Source organism: Oryzias latipes, chromosome 5 (assembly GCF_053564925.1).
Source record: "Oryzias latipes strain Hd-rR chromosome 5, Olatipes_Hd-rR_3.1".
In the NCBI taxonomy this organism is placed as follows: Eukaryota; Metazoa; Chordata; class Actinopteri; order Beloniformes; family Adrianichthyidae; genus Oryzias; species Oryzias latipes.
The window spans coordinates 4,214,421-4,232,494 of NC_136241.1; the positions used below are offsets into that span (position 1 = coordinate 4,214,421).

Genomic DNA, 18,074 nt, shown 5'->3' on the forward strand with positions numbered 1-18,074 from the left:
GGCTTAAAGAAAAGTGCCTGCTTTCTGAAGTACTTTTTTGGTTGTGTTCTTCCCCCAAAAACGTTGGACATTGCTGGAACCTTTTTTATCAGTTCACAAAAGTGGATTAAAAAATGTCTTGATTAAGAGATAAACAACTTAGTAGTAGTAGTAGTAGTGGTAGTGGTAGTGGTAGCGGTGGTAGTAATAGTAATAGTAATAGTAATAGTGGTAGTGGTAGTGGTAGTATGGTTGTTATTTTCTCGTTTCTAATGTTTAGCTTATAAAAGCTAAACAGCGCTCCCCCCACCGTAAAGGCCCGTACACACCGGGACGAATATTCGCCAGGCGTTATTCGCCAGGCGAATATTCGCCAGCGTTTTTCGCCACGTCTTTTGTGTTCACACCCAGGCGATTTTCGCTGACGATGAGCCGAGCGAAAATGCAATTTCATTCCCTGACATTAGATGGCCCTTAATGTAAACAGAAATACTCCTGTACACAAGGTGGCGCTGCGCAACTTTACACTTCTTAAAGTCGCTTTTCACTCAGAAGAAGAGAGCAAGTATTTACACGCTTGTCAGAATCATACAAAGAAAACATGAATATTTCAAGCACCAGTAGCTCCATCTGGTGCTTGGTTCGGGGATATTTTAGAATGTCCGTCATTATTTCTTCGCGGCTGTGTAGATGCAACTCGGCGTCTATCTTCTTCGCTGGTATGTGTGCTCAGCAAGGCAGTTTTGTGTTTGAGCGCCCCCAAGTTGTGTTTTACTGTAACTTCAGAGGCTCCAGACACGTGTGCAAAAGCGCCATTCTCATTGGTCGAATAGATTTCGACGCGACGCGTGAAAAAAAAAATAAATAAAAAAAAAACGAACCCGAGGCGTTTTTTTTTTTGACGCTTTGACGCGTGGCGTTTTTTCGCGTCGGTGTGCACACTCTCATTGGTGCCCTTTGTTTAGTTACGAGGCGTGAAACGTCGGTGAAAATCGCGCGCGAAATTAGTCCCGGTGTGTACGGGCCTTAAGGTTGTTCTCAGTCGTTAAAAAATCTTAAAGCTTCCCAGCCAGTAAGACCAAGTGGACCTATATAGTTTAAAAGTCGGCAGAAAGTGTGGGCCCCAGATGTGTCTGTCCACAGTTACCATGGTGGCCCCACCTGTGTTTGTCCACATTGGCTTCAGTGGACAGCTCAGTTGTCCACCGGGCAGCTGGCTAGCGTAGCGGGAGGGGAAGCGACTGATGAGGCTGGTGGGACACCAAAAAAAGGAAAGGTGGCGGCGGTCACTGCAACACCTGCAGTGGACTTTGAACCTTACGCTCCGATCAAGATCGCAGATGGAAACCCCGCCTCGTTCGATCCTGCGGGGGACATGGATTGCGTTCGGAGGGCAGTGGGTGTCAGGGCACAAGAAGCAGGAGAGGAGAATGAAGCCTCCTCTGTCCAGGTTCAATCTGCAGACAGAAAGACTTCAACACCTCTAGAAGTAGCACAGAGGCCCTTGGTTCCAGAACCTGTGCAACCTCAGAACGACCCACTCTCTAAGACAAGCATGATGACCATTTCTGAAACAGAGTTTTATGGAATGTTGACACAGAAAGAGGAAAATGCTGCTGCACTTCAACAGGAGAATTCTGCCCTCAAGTTGGAAGTAATGCGTCTCAAGAAACTCCTTCAGCAGAAAAACGCGGTCCTATCAGATACTACTGGGAAAGCTGACCAAATTGGAAAAGAGTCCACTGGAGAACCTTGGTAGAACAAGCTAATAGCTACCCGATCCAGATGCAGCAAAAAAAGAGTCAAACTGAAGCTGCGTTGACTCAATGTCAGAGACTGTCAAAGGAGAAGGAGGAGGAACACTTTAAAGAAACCACAACTTTAATGTAGAACAGCTCAAACATAAGCTCCAGGTTGAACAGTCTCTCATGGAAAAAGAGAAGACGTTGATCTACAAAGGACTCCATGAGAAGACTCGTGAAAATTCAGAACTCACCCAAAAAAATCCACCAGCTGGAAACAATCCAGGAGACCTTCAGAGAAACAGCACAGCAGGAAAGACTGCAATGGCAGAAAGAGAAGTCCTCTTTTCTCCAAGAAATGTCTCAATTAAAAAAAACTTCTCCAGGAAAAGGAAGTCAAAATTAGAAAGTCTGTAGAGGACCACAAAAAGATGCTTGACCAACTACATCAGGAGATGTACAAGCTAAAAGAAAAGAAGAAGGAAAACTCAAACCTCACCAGCAAACTGAGGAACCTGGAAACATCTCTGTTGACAGGGAAGGCAAAGACCAATGAAGCTGAAAAACAGCAGGGAGAGGACAAACACAAGTGGGACGAGGAAAAGTCCTCCCTTCTCCAAGAAACCTCTCATCTAAAAGAGGTTATCCAGAGAAAGGAGGACAGACTCAACCATTTCATGTCATAGCTTGAACAACTCCAGGAGGAGGTGAACAAGGTCTAAGAAAAAAATAGACAAAAATCACACAGAGGTTTTCTAATTTTTTTTCAAAAGGTCCAGAAAAAAGATTAGGAACACACCACATTCCTTATCCTTAGTGTAACCGGCAGGTATGCCTGTGACAGGTGCATGCCTGCTTGATTGGGGATGTAGTTCAGCTGTGTCTGCCCCTTTATAAGGAACAGGGAGTGAGTTGACAGACAGTTGCTGCCTGCCTGTCTGGTGATGCTGTAAGCGGCTGGACGTGGCGCACATGTCATGAGCCACTGCGTGTTCTTTACCAACCCTTTTTTTACATTTTAATGTGTTTTAGAGTGGTCTTGTATTTGTTGTGTGGTTGACTCTGATTTCTTTTTACTGTTGCGTAGGTCTGAGTCGGGCGCCGGTGTGTGTGGTGTTGGTGAGGGGGGCCCCTTGTGGCAGCATCGTCCTCACTCCAGTTCCCTCACTGTATTTGTTTATTTCCCTTTTAGTGTGTAGTGGAAGTTTCTTTTGCATGTTTTTATTATTGTGTGTGTCGCTTTTGTTTTCAGCATGGAGTGGAGTGAGGTGTGCTGCCGCGTACTGGCTTGGTCCACGGCCTCTCTCTTCCCTCCCCTCCTGCACGGGCGGTCGGCTCGGCCTTCCTGTTTTTATTCTTGCCTCTCCCTTTTATTGTTTTATCTGTGTACTGCTGATCGGAGTAAAACTGCACTTTTCGATTTTTTTTTTTTTTTCATTAAATCTAATTTTTATAAGCTTTTATTGTCTCAGCCATTTTTGTTTTGGTGGCTCCACTCTGCACTGACGGTACCTTGGTCACATTTCTGGTGTTGTCGGCAGGATCTAATTTCCGTTGTTGCAGTTGTGGTAACCAAATTGGGCTGATTTCTTTTTTTTTTTTTGGGTAGAACACAAGGTGTGCTCCTTCGGACCCCCCCATTCCTGTGGTCACCATTACCTGGGTTCAACGTCCACTGGTTGGAAGGCCTCCATCCTCCACCAATGGCTGATGAGGAAGCACCACGATCCCTGGATAATCTGTGTGCTCAGGTTGACCGAACACCAGATAAAGAGGCTTCTGGTAGAGCCTTTGGTGGTTGTAACGAGCCATTGGATCGGCTGGTATATATCCCGAGCAAGCGAAAATGCCCACATTTCCAGGGAAGGACTGGGGTTCCGGTTGAGGATTGGGTGGAGGAGATGAGGGCAACATTACGAACCAGACGATTGCATCCTGTTGACCAGGCCTATTTTATTTATGCTCATCTAGAAGGTGAAGCCAGGGATGAAATTAGATATAGGCCACGAGCTGACAGGGAGGACCCAGAGAAAATTTTGGAAATACTACAGGATATGTATGGGTGTTCTAAATCATACATTTCATTGCAACAAATGTTTTTTCCCAGGCAGCAGCAGGAGGGTGAATCACTGCGGGAATTTTCCCATGCTTTGTGTTGCATTATGGAGAAGGTTGAACGGTGTGCACCACGAAGGATGTTGGATGCCTCTAGGTTGCTTCGAGACCAGTTCGTGGAGAATGTTAGATCCCAACCTACGCTGGGACCTGAAACGGTTGGTGAGACAGGACCCACGAAGCTCATTGCTAGATATCAGAGCAGAGGCTATTCATTGGGAACAGGAGGGGCACTGTGGGGAGCCACGGGGCGGGTTTATTCAGTCCCTTCTTTTTCTTCCGCACAATATTTGAATGCTAGCCCCCACCCCTACAAACACAGAGGTTGCAGCATTGCGGAAGCTGTTAGAGAAACAGCAAGAGCAGCTGGACAAGCTGACACAGGGTTTTCTAGCTCTGCAGGCGGCCTCTCAACCCCCAACTAGCCATTGGCAGTCCAGTGTGGTGTGTCGGCGTTGTCAAAGACCTGGTCACTATGCTCGTGAGAATGACAGTGTCCCCACCCAGCCAAGAGCCTCCCTTTCTGTGGCAGCTCAGGAGGCGGGAAACTTCCACCATCTGATGTGAGGGGCCAAACATCAGGTGGAGAGAGTGCTGGCTCCCAGGGCCGGGGTTCAAACGTGCCCCCAGGCAAGTCAAATCTTGTGGCACAATGCCTTACAGTAGTTGTTAAATTAGTAGGGGTGGTCGCTAACCTTCTCCTTGACACAGGCTCAATGGTAACCACCATATCTGAAAGCTTCTTTAATCAATCTTTGCAGCAGGTTATTAGACCTTGCAATTGGCTGGCGTTAACTGCTGCAAATGGGTTTGAAATCCCATACCTCGGCTATGTTGAATTAGACGTTGTTGTTTTTGGTCAGCTCCTGCCATAGCGGGGTCTCTTGGTTGTTAAAGACCTTGCACGACCTAATAAGTCGTCAGATGTTGTGGGTGTGTTAGGGATGAATGTTATTAAAGAGTGTTACCAGCAGCTGTTTAACCAACAAGGACCTGCTCTCTTTGCTCTCCCTGAAGTACAGCAGACGCCCCAGTGGTAAAAATCCTCATCTTGTCGCTGCTTGTTGGACCAAGAGAGAAGGCTGCCTGGAGGTTCATCTTCCGCTGAAAGCAGACAGCTCCTAAGAGACGCAATGAGTAGAGGCCCTGACACCCGCTGCCCTCCGAACGCAATCCACGTCCCCGCGGGATCAAACCAGGTGGGGTTTCCATCTGCGATCTTGATCGGAGCGTAGGGTTCAAAGTCCGCTGCAGTGACCGCCGCCATCTTTCCTGTTTCTGGTGTCCCACCAGCCTCATTGGTCGCTTCCCCTCCCGCTACGCTAGCCAGCTGCCCGATGGACAACTGAGCTGTCCACTGAAGCCAATGTAGACAAACACTGGTGGGGCCACCATGGAAGCTGTGGACAGACACATCTGGGGCCCACAATTTCTGCCCACTTTTAAACTATATAGGCCCACTTGGTCTTGCTGGCTGGGCAAAAGTTTTTTTTTTATCCTGAATATATGAAAACCAGCCTCTGAGGTTTGTGGCATTTATTTACTTAGTTTTTTTAACTTTCAAATGTCAGACAATTTCAAAAATACCAACATTTATGAGCCTGCAGGTTCCTAGTTTGTCCTTTGGTTAAAAAGCTGATCATTTCAAACACTAGCATTAAGTTATATTAGTGCTTACCGTACATTACTTTGTAAGTATTTTATATTTCTATTGTTTCCTTAATTAAAACTGTTTCAAAAAAGGGCTTCCTTTCTCCGTTGTGCTATCCCAGGCACTTTAACATTGGGAGTTGGGTCATCTAGACCCACTACACAGGGCCCTGAACCTTTTTTCTTCAATGATTTGTGATCTTCACTGGTGTCCATGGATTACATGAAATCTTTCCACCTTTTTCATGGTAGGGAGAACACATCAATGTAAGGGTGGGGTCATCTAAGATAGCACAAGGGTCAATAAACACAATTATCAGTGTGATGTTCTTTATAAAGGATCATGAACAAACAACAGAATCACAGCGTTTTTGAGGATATGACAGATTTCTGTTCAACCAACCGAAGCCTCTCATGTGAATTTTAATCACCTTTTAATGACACTTGAACCCAATCACCGTTTTCTTAATTCAATCATTCTCATACAGCGCAACAATCCAACCACAACGTGTGAGCAGCATATAAAACACGTGAAGGAAACACAGGAAGGTTACAAACAAAGATGGTTGTGGTGACACTGAATCATCGGGGGAGGCTGTGGCACACAGGAGACAAGCATGGAAAAGACACACAACAGCATCCTCTAGTGGGTCACGCTTCGCTGGTCAACACTTCCAACTCAAGGTTGCCTTTTTTCCAGAAACAACTAAATCTTTGTTGGGAATCCTTTCACTCCCCTCTGGAAACACTTAAAATGGATGATCATGACAGGCTTTCACCAGTGATGTACTGTATTTATTTACTGCAACCATCAAAGAAATGCGTCTTTCATTCAGGGGAGTTGCCATTCAAGCATCAGTTACTCAGCTGTATCAAAGGTGTTGAACATTTCCACTTTGATAATGAAAAAAAAAAAATACAAATTTTAAACAAAAACAATTATATTGAATAAACGGTTGATTCTAAACCTACCAGAACATACTCACTAGATCCTGAAAAAAATACAGCTTTTATACCAGTCTTAACATTGCATTGAAGGTGTGGAAGGAACAAAGTCATTTGATTGGTAAAACGTGAAGTAAACCCAAATCAGGAATAGGAAAACCTTTGAAAATGGCTCAACACGATACATAGAAGAGCATCTTTAAGTGGTTAAGAACTGCTGTGAAGACCTCACCTTTATTTTGTGACAAGTAATAGACATCTAAGATTTCTCTGACCAAACAAGGAAAGAAATCCTGATCCAGCTCTGAAAGGAGACCCTTTTGTTCTTCAGGAGACGTCGAGGAGCTGTGCTGCCTGCTGCAGCCACCTCAGCATTTCTGGTGGCAAGCTGCATGCACACGCTGGCATGTCAGGTGGGTGGGAGCTTGCATTTTGTCATGGGAAAAAGAGGAGTATCAGAGAAGGAAAATATGCCAGGCCTCATTATCTGGTGTGTAAAAATACAGCACGCTTCATCCAATCCTGCTTTCCGCACTGCCGTGTGAGTTCCTAGACTTCCTTGCGCAGTGCCACACGCACACTGCTGAAAATCTTGCCCACGGCTTCGAAGAAGGGATCAAAGAAGGTCTGAATGCAGAGGGTGTAAATGCGGCTGATGCACTGCGACTCAATCAGGCAGCTCTTGATGCAGGGAACCACAGCCCAGATGTGGCAGAAGGATATGCAGGCAAACAGGAAGCCCCAGAGCAGAGCCACTGGGATCCCAAAGATGGCAGACAGGATGCGGTAACACCAGTATTTGGACACAGTGAAGGTGGTGTAGCTGAGCTTCCACACCCCATCCAGACTGTGTGTTCCATCAGGCTCCGCAATGACATCCTCAAACTCCACCTGAGAAGACATTTAAGAGGGCAGTTAATCCCCATAGACTTTCTTCCTCTCCCTTATTGACTCTCCCCCAGCGAGCACTTCTGAAAGTGCACACTTGTGTTAAATGTGGAGTTTGTGCTTTTAAAAGCTGCGAAATTTATGCAGAGAACATAATTAAGAACACTGCCATACAGACAAAGTCATGGAGTGGCATTTCACACTGCATGCAGAAGAGTCAAGAAGCTTTACTCCAACTCATTTTCCACACATACAGTCAGCCTCTCCTGAGATTCATTAGGGGAACTTTTCAAATGCAAAATCTTGGGATTTTTGTTATGTCTTTACATCCTGGATGCAGAGTGCTCCAGCCTGCATTTACATTCTTAGCTGAGACTGCGATGAAATGTTAATCAACCTGTCCGTAATCGTACTCCAGCAGGCAGATGGACTGCACCTCCGCAGCCTTTAATCTGCTTCCAGAACATCGGAGAGGCTCAGTGTGGATCCTGGCAAATGTTGGTTCAGGACAACATCGGAGACATCGTCTGACTGCGTGGCTGGACATGAACAGCTGTTTTACATGTTTCTGAGATGACCACACCCCTTCCTTCTGTTTGAATCAGTCTCCTAAATCATACATCTTTTTGTGGGGGAAAACATCTACAGGAAGCTTCATTTATCCAATGAGAACATGGATTATGTGGATTATTAAAATCTCTATTGAAAGATAATCATAATTTACTCTTTTAAAAAGTTAAAAGCATCTAAAATAGAATAGAATAATAATAATAATTTTAATAATAATAATGTACTAATAAAGCTTTATTGATCCCACAAAGCAGACATGAACTTGTTACCATAGCTCTACTAGATAATAAACAACACTAAAAATACACCTAAATTGAATAACAACTATTTTTTCCTAGTCTATTTCTATCAGCAAAAAGTATATGTCTACATGAATATTTAATTATACAAGAATCCCTGTAGAGCAATCAGTTCCCCTAAGGCTGCTTGTTGACATAAACTTGTGTTCAGTTGTAAATCCAAGCCTCACCGTTGTAAATAAAATACAAATACAGTTTAAACCACAGAATCCTTTGCAATTCTATGACTGTTTGACAGCTGAGATGAGCAGCTCCACTGACTAAGCCAAAGTGAGTCATGAACTCACAGATGACATGCTCGATAACCAACCACACCTCTTTATTGATTTTCAACCACACTCCAAGAAAGCAGTCTTAATCCTAACACATAGTTATTCATGCTCAGGCAGATCTTTCTGTTGGTTGCGTGTGTTAGTAACATATACAGAATTGTGGTAACCAAAATAAAACCTGGACGCTCACTGTATCAGTTTTCTTAGCCCTCTGACCTAAAAATAAACTTTGCACAAGCAACAGAAATAGTTCTTGGTCTATTTGTGGATTTTTTAAGCAGCACGGTGAAATATTCTTCAGTCTGTGTTCTCTGCAACTTCTTACAGTTGTTTTTTTTCTTTCTTATAGTTGTTTTTTTCTTTTCGTGCAAAGACAAGACGAACATAATGAAACCACTATTTGTGATGTTTTCCCTGTGCTGGACAAACCTTCACCACATCCTCGTTGATCTGCTTGGGGTCTCTGTTAATCAGATCGATCTCCTTGGTGTGGCTGTCCTTCTGGATTTTCTCCTCATTGGTGTTGTACTGGTACTGATCCGCCATGGTCAGGCTTCAAACAGTTGTCGGGCGGGAAGCGAAGAGGATCAAACCTGTGGAGACGCCGCCGTCGGTTCAGTTGTGAGCTGTGTATCAAGTCAGAAATGTCCCCGCTGACATGCCAGAGGACAGCTGCTGCAGGGCTCTTGGTAAAAATGGAGGCCTGACCACCACCCTGCACACACGGAGACACCCAAAGAGAGAGTGTACGCTCACACACAAACACTCCATGTAATGAACACAGACAGAAAAGGAATGCCTTAAAGGAGACCCCAGCGTTGTGTCAGATTTCACATGGAGTTGGTGGGTTTGCACAGTGGCACTAACTCCCACAGCAGAGGCAGTGAGTGGGCACAGGCACACCCCTCAGGTGCTTGGCTTGGCTGCAAAGGAACTTGTGTTTTTTAGCCTAAGATTGTTTTGAGTTTTTTTTTATTATTATTAGCAAAATTTTAAGAACTGAGCGAGTCAATTTGATATGAGATGGAGAATTTTTCTGTGAAGCTCAAGTCTTTCATGGAGAGCATTTCATCAGCTCCACTGATGATTCATTTGGAAGGAATGACTGGAAGGTTTTTCTAAAGCTGCATGCTAAATGGGTTTGCAACTGACAGCCTTTCTTAACAAATACAAAGCTCCTATCATCCTGGAATACATAACAAAGCACGTTGAGACGTTAGAAATTTCCTGCTTAGTCTCTCAATCCCACAAAATTCAACACAAGAAGCTGACAGGGTCTTGAGGCTTTGAAGATACGATAACTCCAATATATTCTGATTTAAAACTAGTCCTTCAAAATCCAACCTAGTTTTCTTCAAGCTCTGCAGTTGTTGCTATCAATCATAGATATATCAGCATGCTGCACAAACAAATGCATGCAGTGGAGCAGCTAAATAAAGAGGAGAGAGAAGGAGGTGAAGTTATAGTCCCAGTGAAAGGTGGGGAAAGGCTCACAGCACCTTGTCCCCTCAATCACCTTTGCAATTTGATTGAACCATTTGCGTGTCAGAGAAGAGACTCCAGAGTGTGGATCGGCATTCCTTGTCCCAGATCCCCCGGAGCCGAGACGCACGAGGAATGAGGGCAAAATGTGTATGATTGTGTGCCAGGCCAATTAAAGGACTATTACTGGGCAGCGGAAAGGGAAGAAGCCAGATAGGCATGGAGGCAGGTGGACAGAAATAGCTCTTGTGGACATACTTTAGTAACGCAGCGTTTCAATGCAGTTGGCCAAGACATTGCTGGCTCCTCTCTCCCATCAATTCCAGAGAAACACACACACCCTTGAGAGTTGTATCAAATGGAGAGTAATAGGTAGAGAGTTTATCTCTGTCACTGTTTCGATCGAAAAAAATATTGTTTTGTGTTGAAAAGGCTGGTGCTTGTTTTCTCTATTTTACATAAAACGTTTTTACAGTTGATTTATGAATTTTCATTGTTTATTTAAATTGTTAATTAGCAAGTTTAACATTTCTCTGCAAAAACATTTACAGAGTTTTAAGAACTACTTAGTATGATCCCACTGTATATAACAGTTAATTTATTAACCAGTAGAATTTAGAAACAATTGTTCTGTACACAAGTAAATTGGTAATTCCTCCTCTTTAAACATCCTAAACATATTTCTTTAAAGAAAGTAACACATTCTATAATTCTAGAATTTTTTTTATCATATCAGTATAAATATGTACAATTATAAATATTTTGACATCAGTCAGATGAAAAAAGTCGGTGGACTTATTGCACCGTCAGAGTTTGAACCTATGCTTAAAGAAATGTGTGTTGACAGAAGGAAACAAAAATTGCCAGAAGGATTTCAAATGTGTCAAAATTGATACATTTTCAGCAAAAGAAATCCACAAGCAGTGAGGTGGTCTTTTTTTCAGTTAAAATCTCATTTTTTCCAGGACCAATCTTAAGACATTGCTTAAATTGATCTGCTCGAGCAGCATGCCAGGAAAAAACTTTGCCGTCCAAAAGGAGCATTAGAGGGAAAATTGAATTTTGTCAGTTTGATTGGCACACTAAAATCTATCTGCAGGTCCGTGCGCTGCATGCATTCAGTTGTCCACAGGATTCACAACTATTGTGTGAGTGCACACTCTTTCTGTGAGATATGCAACATTAAGCACATTAATGATTTATATTAATCTCAATTATGCATAAAGCACACACAATGTGATGTTTCCTGCCATCTGCCCTAAAAAGATGCATTCCTTTAATGAACTGTTCATGAAACACCGGGTTTGTTATTCTTTCAATGAGAACAGCAGAACAGAGAAAGTGCAATTTGCTTCAGGTAAATTAAGAAACTCATCTGAGAAACGGCGAGAAGTTGTTCAGAGAATTGATCTCACTTAATAGGGAAGAAAAATTTGCAATGGCCAAAGAAAGCAAGAAAAAATTGCCTTTCAACTTTGAGTGCACAGAATACAAACAGCAAGTAGCAACAAAAATGCAACCTGCAAAGAATTATTTGTTCTGCAAAAACAGTGTTAAATTATAAAAGTGAAAGCAAAGTTTTTTTTTTTTAAAGAATTATTTGTTGGTTCTCAACTAACTCTGTTTGTCAGGAACTGGTGGTGGAGGACCCAAAATGCAGGAGACCAAGCTTGGTGACAGAAAATAAAACATTTAATAAGCAAACTGAAACATGACAAAACTATGAGGAGAACCAAACCAGAGACAAAACAGAGCAGATGACCTGACAAAGATGAACAGAAACCAAGACACTTGAATAGGCTGAGGGCAATTAACTGAACTGAAGACAGCTGTGGATCATGAACCTGAAAGTGGAGTGACTGACAAAGGAAACCAAAAACATGACAAAGAAAACCAAACCACTGAGTCCTTATACTGTTACACAGCGGTGGAGCTATCATGGTTTGGAAGGGTTTTGTGCTTCAGAAAAAGTCAGAATAGTTTGATTGTTTTTCTATTAGATAATGTCAAAAACAAATGTAAATGGTTACATACATTTTTTTAAAACAAAATTTGCCCAACTATATATGAAACTGTGAGCCAAATGGCAAAATCCCAAAATGATCAATAAAACGTTTATGTGAGAATCTTCTCCCTTTGTTTTTTTTATTACTTCTTAAATACTCACCACATCATCTCAAAACAAAGGGAAAAATGGAATGACCAGATGAAACCCATCCTATTATGACATCCTATTTTATTAACTCCTGATTTATTTTAAAGAGAGATTCCCTCTCTATATTGCTATTTTTGAAAGTGTAGGACTAAGTAATACTTCGAGTATCACAATGCTCGAGCAAAGAGTTTTCAACTGAACCCAACTAAAACTAAATCCTGTCATACTGCAAAGAAACATGTCATTAATCAAACATTAAACATTTCACGTATTAAATATCCCTCAAAGACGGCTCACCAGGTTAAATTACAACAAAAAACAGCAACTTTCTGGTTTTGTCATGGGACTGTTTTACAAACAAAAAGACAAACATTATGTTGCAGATTTGTTTTCTCATGTCGTTTTTAGATTTGATCATTACACAAAATATCCTTGGATGCAGTTTTGGAACATTGCACTTCCCAAAGCTGCTAAAGAAAGGACTGATAACACTATTCAGTATGCTGGCCCACACAGCCTTGATCCAGTGCATATAGATGTGAAGAAGCTGCAGACAGGGCATGATGACCCTGAAAGGAGACAAAGGGGAGAAGAAAACACAAGTTCATTTCACAAACACTGCTCCGGTTCCGAACATATCCTTATTTACCAACAAGAAGCTGAACAGTCCTTTCCTGCTTTGTGTCAGTGCAACAGTCGTACCAGATGTGGAGGCAGATGAGCACGGCAAACAGGAAGCCCGCCGTCAGTGACATGGCTACAGCCAGCAGGAGGGACAGGGAGCGGTAACACTACAGTCTGGACACCTCGAACAGGGCGTGACTCCACACCCAAACTCTATCAAAGCTCCGCACAGAGGGGGGGTTCTGCTATCACATCCTCAAACAGGACCTCAACAAACAGAAACACACTATGTGAGGGCTTGCTGTACATGCAGAGGAGCTGCAGAAGCTCACAACTCTAATGTTGAGATGTAGTCCTACGATCTTGATTTAAAAAACACAACAAACAAAATGTTTTACTTAAGGTAGTTTTATAGAAACAGAAAAGAGTTAGGTTACTCATGTGTTCAAATCAGTCAAATAATGGTAACTTATTGCACCTTAATATTGTGCATTTACCATTTGTTCAGTCCTTGCTGATGATCAGTTATCTTCAGATTACTGTTGATTGTTTTGGGATCCCTGCTGTGAATGGGGGACATCTCATCATGTTGTGTGAAGTCCATGTCTTCTGAAAGTAGATCCACCTTCACCTCCATCATTCACACTGATCGTCTCATGTCGCCTCTGAACTCCTGGTCCTCCGTCTCGTCGAGCTGTACTCTTAGTGACTTCCACAGGAGACCTTCGGTTGAGCTGCCGCAGCTGGAGGTCGCCTTGTTGCTGACACCCATGTGGAACATTGTCAACTGATGACTGCCTTGACTCTTCCCCAGAATGTATTCATAGGCAGCACGAGATATATGCTGCACAGTCTCATTTACATCTGGATGAGAAATATGCAACACCTATGAGAAAAAAAAATCTGTCCCGACTTCCCCACAAGTACTGTGAGAGTGATGCTGATCCCTTGGAGCACTTTGTCCTTGTCTGGTACAGCCATTAAACAAGCCTCTTTGGCTGAAAGCATGGTAACAGTGCTTTAGACCATTAAAACGTCTGCTGCTCAATATTTCAATGAACTTTTCTTATCGTCTTCTGCCAATGTTTGACAGACCGTCACATTTCCTACATGATTATGTAACAATCAACACTAAATAATCATGTTTCTGTTCAGCATCAATTTGACCCTATTTTTTTAAAAACCTTGTCCATTTTATTCAATTAGATTAGGGAAGCAGTAGCTCTCAGGCTGATTTAATACTGAATCTGGGGATTTCAGTTTAGGGTTCTGCATAATAACTTGCTGTGCTTTTAATTGTACATGCGTCACTCACAGTAACCACCAGAGTAAATATGATCTGAAGCATATGTGTGACTCTTTCTTAAAGATTGATACTGTATTTTTATAAAGACTGAAGACAAGAGACAGAGACGTTCACTGGCCCATAGCGCCCTCCACTGGCCACAGTGTGCTGAAAAATGAATACATGTACCGAACTGTCTTTTCCTTTAAGGCTTCTGTTTTATGTTTTTTGCTATTTTTTGCTAGTGTCTATTTATATATTTTTTAGATGACATTCATATACTTGAAGTGAAATAAATAAAGTAAAAACTATATTCATACCTGCATCTTACACTGTCATGAACAACTTAATTTTAATGGAATGAAAGATATTAATTATTGAAGATTAAAACTAAGAAGATTTTTTTTAAAAACTGTAGAGGAGGATGTTGACAAAAGCAGTTTGAACAAATGTGAAATACCTCTTGTTTTCACGTATTAAGAACCAGTAACATGACATATTCATTTTGTCTTTTTGGGGGAAAAATACTGCAAATAATTTAAAAAAAAGTAATACACTAAAAGCAACTTTTCTTCTAGCAGAGGTTGTTCTGCAGAGAAGTTTAGGAGATGTTGATCCTATTACTGACACTAAAATACTCTTTAAAAAATGCTTTTTAACACAAATTATGACCTAAAGGGAGAAATAACAAGAAGTAAATGTAAGCTTCTCTTAAAATTTCGTGTTAACAAAGAAAGCAGGAATTTTCAGCTTTTTTTCCACAAGGTACAGTTGAAGTCTTGTCCCACCTATTTACCTGGATGTCTCTCAAATGATTCAGAACCCCCTGATGAAGAGTAAAAACAAGGACCCGATTACGTCGCCCGGATTGGCGTCACCGGGGCCCCACTCTGGAGCCAGGCCCAGGGTTGGGGCTCGTAGACGAGCGCCTGGTGACCGCGGCTCTTCCCACGGGCCCCGGTCGGGTACAGCCCGAAGGCGCGACGTGGGACCACTCTCCCATGGGCCCACCACCCATAGGAGACCCCAAAAGGGGCCGGTGCATTGTGGTTTGGGTGGCAGTCGAGGGCGAGTACCTTGGCTGCCCAAACCCCGGTCATGGAACTTGGCTTTTGGGACATGGAATGTCACCTCTCTGGGAGGGAAGGAGCCTCAGCTGGTGCAAGAGGTTGAGAGATACCGTCTAGATAGAGGGTCATGTCCCTCCGCCTTCGGGTGGGGGACAGGTCTCTAACTGTGGTTTCGGCTTACGGGCCGAACAGCAGCTTGGAGTACCAGACCTTCTTGGTGTCTCTCGAAGGGGTACTGGAAAGTGCCTCAACGGGGGACTCCATTGTCCTCCTGGGGGACTTCAATGCCCACGTGGGCAATGACAGTGCCACCTGGAGGGGCGTGATTGGTAGGAATGCCCCCCCTGATCTGAACCCGAGTGGTGTTTTGTTTTTGGACTTCTGTGCTCTTAACAGTTTGTCCATAACGAACACCATGTTCGAGCACAAGGGTGTCCATCAATACATCTGGCATCAGGACACCCTAGGCAGGAGGTCGATGATCGACTTTGTAGTTGTTTCAGGCGACGTTCGGCCTTGTGTCTTGGACACTCGGGTGAAGAGAGGGGCGGAGCTGTCCACCGATCACTACCTGGTGGTGAGTTGGATTCGCTGGCGGGGAAGGAGGCCGGAAAGACTTGGTAGACCCAAACGTACTGTGAGGGTCTGCTGGGAATGTCTGGCTGAGCCCTCCGTTAGGGAAGTCTTTAACTCCCACATCCGGGAAAATTCAAACAGGTACCGAGGGAGGTTGGGGACATTGAGTCCAAGTGGACCATGTTTTCCACTTCCATTCTCTGCTGCTGCTCGGAGCTGTGGTCGCAAGGTCTCTGGTGCCTGTCGCGGCGATAACCCCCGAACCCGGTGGTGGACACCGGAAGTACGGGATGCCGTCAAGCTGAAGAAAGAGTCCTACCAGGTCTGGCTGGCTTGTGGGACTCCAGAGGCAGCTGACAGGTATCGGCAGTCTAAGCGAGCTGCGGCCCGGACCGTTGCGGAGGCAAAAACTCTGGTCTGGGAGGAGTTCAGAGAGGCCATGGAGAAGGACTATCGGTTGGCCTCGAAGAAATTCTGGCAAACCATCCGGCGTCTCAGGAGGGGAAAGCAGTTCTCCACAGTCACAGTTTTAAGTGCAGGTGGGGGGCTGTTGACCTCGACTGCGGAAATTGTCGGGCGGTGGAAGGAATACTTTGAGGATCTCCTCAATCCCACTGACATGCCTTCTTTTGAAGAAGCAGAGAACGAGGACTTTGGGGTGAGCCTGTCTATTACCCGGGCTGAAGTCACCGAGGTATTCAACGAGCTCCTCGGTGGCAAGGCCCCGGGAGTGGATGAGGTCCGCCCTGAGTACCTCAAGTCTCTGGATGCTGTGGGAGTGTCTTGGCTGACACGTCTCTGCAGCATCGCGTGGCAGTTGGGAACTGTACCACTGGACTGGCAGACAGGGGTGGTGGTTCCCCTCTTTAAGAAGGGGGACCGGAGGGTGTGTTCCAACTACAGGGGAATTACACTCCTCAGCCTCCCTGGGAAAGTCTATGCCAGGGTACTGGAGAGGAGAGTCCGTCCGATAGTCGAACCTCGGATTCAGGAACAACAGTGCGGTTTCCGTCCTGGTCGTGGAACAGTGGACCAGCTCTACACCCTATCTAGGGTGCTGGAGGGTTTGTGGGAGTTCGCTCATCCAGTCCATATGTGTTTTGTGGATTTGGAGAAGGCGTTCGACCGCGTCCCCCGTTGTATCCTGTGGGGGGGGCTCTGGGAGTGTGGGGTCCGGGGAGCCTTACTGAGGGCTGTCCGGTCTCTGGATGACCAGAGTAGGAGCTTGGTTCGCATAGCCGGCAGTAAGTCAGACCTGTTCCCGGTCCACGTTGGACTCCGGCAGGGCTGCCCTTTATCACCGGTTCTGTTCATAGTTTTCATGAACAGAATTTCTAGGTGCAGCCAGGGGCTGGAGGGGATCTGGTTTGGGGACCACAGGATTTCCTCTCTGCTTTTTGCAGATGATGTTGTCCTGTTGGCTTCATCGAGCCAGGACCTCCAGCGTGCATTGGGGCGGTTTGCGGCCGAGTGTGAAGCGGCTGGGATGAGGGTCAGCACCGCTAAGTCCGAGGCCATGGTTCTTGACCGGAGAAAGGTAGCTTGCCATCTCTCGGTGGGTGGAGTATCCCTACCCCAGGTGGAGGAGTTTAAATATCTGGGGGTCTTGTTCACGAGTGAGGGAAGACCGGAGCGTGAGATTGACAGGCGTCCGTAGTTATGCGGTTGCTGTATCGGTCAGTTGTGGTGAAGAGAGAGCTGAGCCAAAAAGCAAAGCTCTCAATTTACCAGTCGATCTTCGTTCCAATACTCACCTATGGTCATTAACTATGGGTCATGACAGAAAGAACGAGGTCCCGAATACAAGCGGCTGAAATGAGCTTCCTCCGTAGGGTGGCGGGGCGCTCCCTTAGAGATGGGGTGAGAAGCTCGGTCACCCGCGGAGGGCTCGGAGTAGAACCGCTTCTCCTCCACATTGAAAGGAGCCAGTTGAGGAGGCTCTGGCATCTAGTCCATATGCCTCCTGGACGCCTCCCTGGAGAGGTGTTCCGGGCATGTCCCACTGGGCGGAGGCCCCGGTGAAGACCCAGGACACGCTGGAGAGACTACGTCTCTCGGCTGGCCAGCTCCTCTGGGGGAACCCCGAGGCGTTCCCCCCAGAGAAGCTGAAGGAAGTGGCTGGGGCGAGGGAAGTCTGGGCATCTCTGCTTAGACTGCTGCCCCCGCGACCCGGTCCCAGATAAGCAGCGGAAGATGGATGGATGGATGGATGGTCTTTCAAATGAGTCTTTGCCTTTGTGGTTCTATAACCTGCTCTATAACCAGCAAAAGAACCTGATGATGTAAGAAAATGTCAACCAGAAACACTGTAGCAAAGTGCTAGCTTTCTAGAAGAAACAGAGCGGATGACTCATTGATGAGTCTTTTGGCACATCACTTCACGGATCGCCACAGCAAAGCAGGGCTTGGCAGAGATGCCCTT

The 18,074-nt window shown here is 44.8% G+C and overlaps 1 protein-coding gene and 1 long non-coding RNA gene across 2 annotated transcripts; one reads left to right on the forward strand and one right to left on the reverse strand.

Moving 5' to 3' along the window:
- Positions 1-3,330: 3,330 nt before the first annotated feature.
- On the forward strand, positions 3,331-5,578 carry LOC110015093 (uncharacterized). The gene is made up of 5 exons (XR_013656156.1): positions 3,331-3,544; positions 3,829-3,994; positions 4,231-4,466; positions 4,859-5,035; positions 5,130-5,578. It is a non-coding gene; the product is annotated as an uncharacterized LOC110015093 (long non-coding RNA).
- Positions 5,579-5,799: 221 nt separating this feature from the next.
- cav3 (caveolin 3) lies at positions 5,800-9,262 on the reverse strand. The gene is made up of 2 exons (XM_004068474.5): positions 8,890-9,262; positions 5,800-7,322 (listed from the first exon to the last, which is right to left on the reverse strand). The coding sequence occupies exons 1-2, from the start codon at positions 9,004-9,006 to the stop codon at positions 6,981-6,983; spliced, it is 459 nt and encodes a 152-aa protein (XP_004068522.1). The 5' UTR covers positions 9,007-9,262; the 3' UTR covers positions 5,800-6,980.
- Between the last annotated feature and the right edge of the window lie 8,812 nt (positions 9,263-18,074).